Genomic DNA, 6,122 nt, shown 5'->3' with positions numbered 1-6,122 from the left:
GGTGCTTTCAAAGGTGCCTTTTTTTTTTTTTTTTTTTTTTTTTTTAAACAAGGCTTGAGGGCAGGAAGATGGAAAGAGAAGCCTTTTTTATTTATGAGACATTTTCTAAGCTCCTCCTGGAGGCCAGGCTGGGAGCTTCCCAGCAGACTAGAAGCTTCTCAAGAAGAGGGGCTGGGTGTTGCCAGGTGCAGGAATCCATGAATGTTTGTTAAATACATTTCCCGTGATCTGGTCAAAAATACAGACTCTGGAGGCTGGCTGACTTCACATCCCGCCTCCACCACTTACTATGAGTTTGAGCAAACCATTTAAGTTTTCTATGTCTTCATCTATCAGATGGGGATAATAATGGTACCTACCTCATTGGGATTTGTAAGAATAAGGTCAATTAAGTACAGCACTTAGACCAATGCCTAGCACATGATCCATGCCATGTGAGACTTAGCTGCTATCATCATCATCATCATCATCATCATCATCATCATCTTGTTGGTGTGTTTTAGTTTATGTAGAATGACAGGTGTCATCCATTCTCTCCACAATAATTACTGAGAGCCAAGTTTTGTGGGAGAGCTGGGGAAGGAGCAGAGAATAAGACTTGCATTGCATCCCTGGCTCCCATTCTAGAGGCAGAAAACAACTAAGGTGGCAGCAAATGCTCTAAGGGAAAGAAATGCAGCCGAAGAGCTATGGTGGGGGTGGGGGTGGGGGTGGGGGGTGCTGGGGAGGGCCTGTTAGAGAGGGTTCGTCAGGAAGGGCTCTCTAAGGAGATGTCACTGGTAAGAAAGCCAAAAGTCTCGGGGGAAGAGCTGCTACTGATGGCTCTCCTGTGTACCTGATGCTTTACACACATGGTCTTGCTTTCTGGGAGCCTCAGAGACAAGTGACATCAAGGACTTTGGCCAATGAAAGTCCCAGAGTGGGGAGCCAACCAATAGGAGAGTCTGAGTTGCTTTGCTGTCTGTACACTGTCTGGGCCATGAAGGCTGTTGCTGGGAGCCTGGTGTGGCTGCCCAGCCCCTCCACCTCCTTTCTCCTTCTCCTTCTCCTCCTCCTCCCCCCCTCCTCCTCCTCCTTCTTTTCCTTCTTCTTCTTCTCCTCCTTCTCCCCCTCCTTCTCCTTCTCTTTCTCCTTCTCCTCCTCCTCCTCCTCCTCCTCCTCCTCCTTCTTCTTCTTCAAGTTTATTTATTTTGAGAGATATAGAGACAGTGTGAGTAGGGGAGGGGCAAAGAGAGAGGGAGAGAGAGAGAATCCCAAGCAGGCTCCAGGCTATCAGCACAGAACCCGATGAGGGGCTCAAACTCATGAATTGTGAGATGATGACCTGAGCCGAAACCAAGAGTCAGATGCTTCACTGACTGAGCCACCCAGGTGCCCCAGTCTCCACCTCCTTTCTTTCTAGCCTCTTCCCCAGCAGTGTCCCCAGCATCACTTCCCCAGCATCTGTGTTGTGATTCAAGCCAAAGAAAAGCCACAACTGTGACAAGGTGGTGTCCGCTGTCAACCAAAGGAGAAACCTGGCTCCCTGCCTCCCTTGCCTCAAGCAGAAGCTAGACTGAGGCTCTAGAGCTATGAAGGCAGTGCTGTCCAAGCCATAGTTGGGAACTTGATCTCACCAATATGGGCAGGGTGGAGGAGAGGGTTATAAGGTAGGGAGGCACAAATTGAACTTATCAATTCTACTTAAAGCCCCTCAGTGGCTTCCTGGCACCTGTGAGATGACAGGCCAGGCTGCTCCAGGTCCCGGGCACACCTCTTTGCAACCGTGCAGGTCACACTCCGAGACCCTGTCACACTGTCGGCAGAGTGTGCTACACACTGCCCTCCCCCCACCTGCAAGCGATCCAACACGCTGCTCCCACCACTTCATATACCCACCCCTCCTTCAAAGCTCCTCTGGGACGCCAGGGTGGGAGAGGCGTCCTTCTTCCACACTGCCACAGCACCCTATGCCCTCTCACTCTGGCCCAGAGCAGGTGCAGGGCAGTACCTGGGAGTAGTGATGCTGGACCATGTTTCTGCAGATTACACCTACTTCTACAAGGGCCGGGACTACTGGAAGTTTGACAACCAGAAACTGAGTGTGGAGCCAGGTTATCCACGCAACATCCTACGTGACTGGATGGGCTGCAACCAGAAGGAGGTGGAACGGCGGAAGGAGCGGCGGCTGCCCCAGGACGATGTGGACATCATGGTGACCATCAATGACGTACCAGGCTCTGTGAATGCCGTGGCTGTGGTCATCCCCTGCATCTTGTCCCTCTGCATCCTGGTGCTGGTCTACACCATCTTCCAGTTCAAGAACAAGGCAGGCCCTCAGCCTGTCACCTACTATAAGCGGCCAGTCCAGGAGTGGGTGTGAGCAGCCCAGAGCCCTCTCTGTCCACTCGGTCTGGCCAGCCAGGCCCTTCCTCATCAGGGTCTCAGGGGCAGCTCTGGCCACTGCCCACCGGGGCCAGAAGGGCCCTAGGCCAGGGGTCGTGCAGCTGAAGTGGTAGGTACATTGGCCTAGGCTGAGCATGAGGCAGGGAGTGATGGTGGCTGTGCCCCAGGGTGGGTGTCTGGCAGCCAGTTGCCAGCCTTCTGTCCTGGGTGAACTGCTCCCTACGCAAGGGAATAGGCCAGGCCCCATCAGGAGGCAGGGACCATGCCAGGAGGAGGCCCTGTGGTCACTGCATCCTGTGGTTATCAATGAGGCACCACAGCTCTGTTCCTGGCTGGACCCAGCACCTTCTGTGGAAGCCAGCACTAGCACTCTCAGCCCCCTCTGGGAGATGCCACCAATCCTGGTCCCCCTTTGCCAACACCTGCTGGTCAGATGTCCCCCTGCCCCCACCCCACTGTCCTCCAAGGCTACAAGACCCCTGCTGCCAACATGGCGGGCAACAAGCCCGGGTTTCCGCTGCTGGCATACAGCAGATCCCTCAGGAAACCTGCTCCACATCAGGGTCTCCTTTGAGATCTAGGATTTAGGGTCACATGTTGCAGGCAGTGCTGTGGCCCAGCGGGGTCTGACAAGGACCCAGCTGTCACGTCGTGAATATTTAAATGTCCTGTTACTACTGTTTTAAAAGTCCCATTCTGCAAAGGCTGTTTGAGGCATTAGGTGAATTAGAGGTGACTGTCTTGGCGATGAGGCCAGCGTGGCCGGCCCTTCCCCAGGAGACAAGGACCAAGGTGCTGCTAAGGCCACTCTAGCGCCTAGACACCCCAGGAGCTGGACCTGCTCATGAGGCTAAAGGTCTGGGGCAGGAGCTGATCCCACCTCTGGAGGCTGATCTGAGTTCTGACTATCCTCCACTTCTCTGTCCCTCTCCCCATTCTCCCAGTCCCCAGCTCTGTTGCTTATGGCCTGGGGCTCAGCCTGACTAGCTAGGTGAGGCAGAAATGGCTCCAGGCCAACATTCTCATGGCTTTGGGGGTAATGGGCCCAGGGCAGCCTTCTCAAGTGTTCAGAGCCCACACCCCCAGTTACCCTGAGGCCAACTCAATCTCTCAGCTTGGAAGCAGTGTTTATACAAGCTTGGCCCTTGCTAACCCTGCTCACTGGGCCCATCTGCCTGCATTGCAGTCCCAATCCTAGGGGCCCATCCTTCACAGTCTCTGGAATTCCTAGGGCTCAGCTTGCCTCACTCCAACCCAGTGGAGGCAGCCCTGTTTGTCACTGAAGAGCCCTAGGCAAGACTGATGGGTTCAGTGATGCCCACTGGCTCTCTGCCAAAGCCAAAAGGTGGTACATCTTCAGGGTGCTGGCAGAGTCTCCGGTGCCACTCTGGCCCTCTGGGCCTGCATGGGCCTCGCCCCTACCCTGTGTCCTCTGGGCTTTGGGTTGGCTTAACCTGTAGCAGACAGGGACTACTATTGCCCTGGGAGCTGTCTTGAGCAAAATCTCTCTTGTCCCAGAGGCACCTATGTGGGTCCACTATGTTCCCAGGCATCATCCTTCTGTCTTTTCTCTTTTTGACCAAGGGCGGGCTCCCTGGGGTGGGTGGGGAACAACTGCAGAGATATTAGTGATTCATAGGTTTGTATAGTGTTTTATACTTTGCAAAGCACTTTATTAGCTCATACCTGTCCACTCACATGAAACTCGTGTAGGCCCTGGGAAGCCTAGGGTAACTCTCACCGTGCCCTCAAATGAAGCACAGAGAGATTGTTTCTTGCCCAGGCCATCGGGTGGGCTGGCTGGGCCTTGGGTCCCCACCTATGGACCCCTCTAGGGTCCAAGATGAGATCAGAAGTGTCTCTTTTATCCATCTTTTCCTGGCCTCCCTTCTCCCCTTCCCGGTCCCTCTCCACTCCTCAGGTTGGTGCTCTCTCTTTTTGAAAGCTCTAGGCTCCCCAGGCTCCCCATTGGCTCCTGGTACTACCAAGGCCAGCTGAGAAAGAGCAGGAGATGGAGGCAGGCAGCTCAGGCTGCAGATGTGAGGGATGCAGGGCCAGGCCCAGAGAGGGCTCAGCCTGGAGGCTTCCAATCTCGGATTCTCCTGTCTTGTGGTCATCTGTTTGCCCATCACCCCAGGACAGGGCAGACAGACAAAGGGGCACTGCACTGGGGACCCCAGAGCCCAGCTTCCCCTCGGCCCGGGGAATATCACAGCATTTCAGTGTCGGTCACATTTTAAACTGATCAGCCTTTGTATAATGTTTTTTAAATCATTTCTAAATAAAACAAAAATACAGAGTGTGTTGTTTTCTTGGGATATAGGAACAAGGATCAGGTTCTGGGAGTGGCCTTAAGAAACTTCTGGGAGGGGGGAACAGGGTGCTTTGGGGTATCTGGGAACTGTCCCATGCATCTCATCTACCAGCCCAGCAATCAAATGTCCCCTCTCTCAAAAAGGCTGGCCCCAGAGGCCTAGTGTTACTGGGGTTCCTGGCACACAACCTGATAATGCCTCACTGGGATCCAGGATTGGCAGAGCAAGCCCCCCTAGGAGAAGTACAGGGAGGGTCACTGTGGCAAGGTCTTCTCCGAAGCCAAGGCACATGGTGCCATAACCAGGGACAAAAGCAACAGCCCGGTTCTTAGCAATAAGGAACAGACGAGAGGAGGTGAGGTCAGCAGTCTTGGGGTCTTACCAGGAGTCCTGGCCTGGTTCTGGAAGCCAGGGCCAGGGAGGGCTGCCCCAGAACCCAGACGGCTGGAGAAGCTGTAGGGTGGGGGTGAGCACGAAGGTTTAAGCTGGTTTGGGTGCAGGCTAAGAAGCGAACAAATTCGGAAGGAACTAGAGGCGAGCCGGTGCCCCATGGCGAGGCTGCCGAAGAGGCCCTGCCGAGACCTCCTTCCAGTCCTCCGTGATCTATCTCCTCGACTCTCCGAGCCTGTCCTGGGCGCCGGGGTTGGAAAAGGACGACAAGAGAGGAACATAACAGCACAACGACAGTTGGCAGCTGGCAGTAACTGCGGAGGGTGTCGAGTCAGTACCAGGAGGTGCAGGTGATGAGGAAGCGCACATCGTCCAGTGGCCCCCAGGGACTGGGTTCAGGCTGGGGCCGCTCAGGGGCCTCGGGCGCCTCGGGTTGGGGCTGGGGCTGGGCCTGCACGGGCTCTGGGGCGCCCTGGCCGCCGCTCAGCCGAGCACCCATCGTCTGCAAAGAGAAGCCGTTAGATGCGGGTCAGCTGCACGCGACCCGGCCGTCCCGCCACGCCCCGGCCCGACCCTCATCTCTCACCGCGAGAGCCAGAGAGCCACGGGTCTCCAAGGTCCCAGAGCCGGCGACTGCACTCCGCTGGCCTGCGTACTTGCGCTGGGAGGAGCCGGCGTCGTGACCTCACCGCACGCAGGCCCCGCCCCCTAGCCGCTGCTGCGGGGTTGCGGACCCGACCCCACCCACCAGTAACTGGCCAATGCTGCTCCAACATCCCGGGGCCCCGCCCCGCACACAGCAGGAGACTGAAGGAGCCGCCCCGGCAAGCCACAAAGGACTCATCCAGACGCTTCCTGGCTCCACAGGCACTGTAGCTAAGGGAGGGCGCCTGCCAGTTTTCTGAGAATCTCCATGGCACCTGGCAGCCAGGCCAGCAATCTCCATCCACCTTGGTCAAAGAAGACACGACTGCCCTGAAGCCAGGTGCTCCAGACCCCTTACAGGTCCTCATTCGGGCCTAGAGGAGAGCT

The 6,122-nt window shown here is 56.0% G+C and overlaps 2 protein-coding genes across 4 annotated transcripts in view; one reads left to right on the top strand and one right to left on the bottom strand.

The window, feature by feature from the left end:
• MMP24 (matrix metallopeptidase 24) overlaps nt 1-4,684 on the top strand; it is a 45,163-nt gene extending 40,479 nt beyond the window's left edge. For both annotated transcript variants that reach the window (XM_053890319.1, XM_019458701.2), the window contains exon 9: nt 2,025-4,684. In XM_053890319.1, coding sequence (XP_053746294.1) covers nt 2,025-2,362 — 338 coding nt within the window. In that variant the 3' untranslated portion in view covers nt 2,363-4,684. The remainder of the gene's footprint in view (nt 1-2,024) is intronic.
• MMP24OS (MMP24 opposite strand) lies at nt 4,633-6,116 on the bottom strand. 2 transcript variants are annotated; one of them, XM_053890321.1, is made up of 2 exons: nt 5,683-6,116; nt 4,633-5,590 (listed from the first exon to the last, which is right to left on the bottom strand). In XM_053890321.1, exon 2 carries the CDS (start codon nt 5,587-5,589, stop codon nt 5,422-5,424), a length of 168 nt encoding a protein of 55 aa, XP_053746296.1. In that variant the 5' UTR covers nt 5,590; nt 5,683-6,116; the 3' UTR covers nt 4,633-5,421. The 2 variants fall into 2 exon arrangements, with proteins under 2 accessions (XP_053746296.1, XP_053746297.1); XM_053890322.1 differs by having other exon boundaries at nt 4,633-5,592; nt 5,677-5,745.
• Nucleotides 6,117-6,122: the final 6 nt, after the last annotated feature.

This window comes from Panthera pardus, unplaced genomic scaffold (genome assembly GCF_024362965.1).
Source record: "Panthera pardus isolate Hobbes unplaced genomic scaffold, ASM2436296v1 HiC_scaffold_25, whole genome shotgun sequence".
In the NCBI taxonomy this organism is placed as follows: domain Eukaryota; kingdom Metazoa; phylum Chordata; class Mammalia; order Carnivora; family Felidae; genus Panthera; species Panthera pardus.
This window is presented reverse-complemented; position numbering and strand designations above follow the sequence as displayed.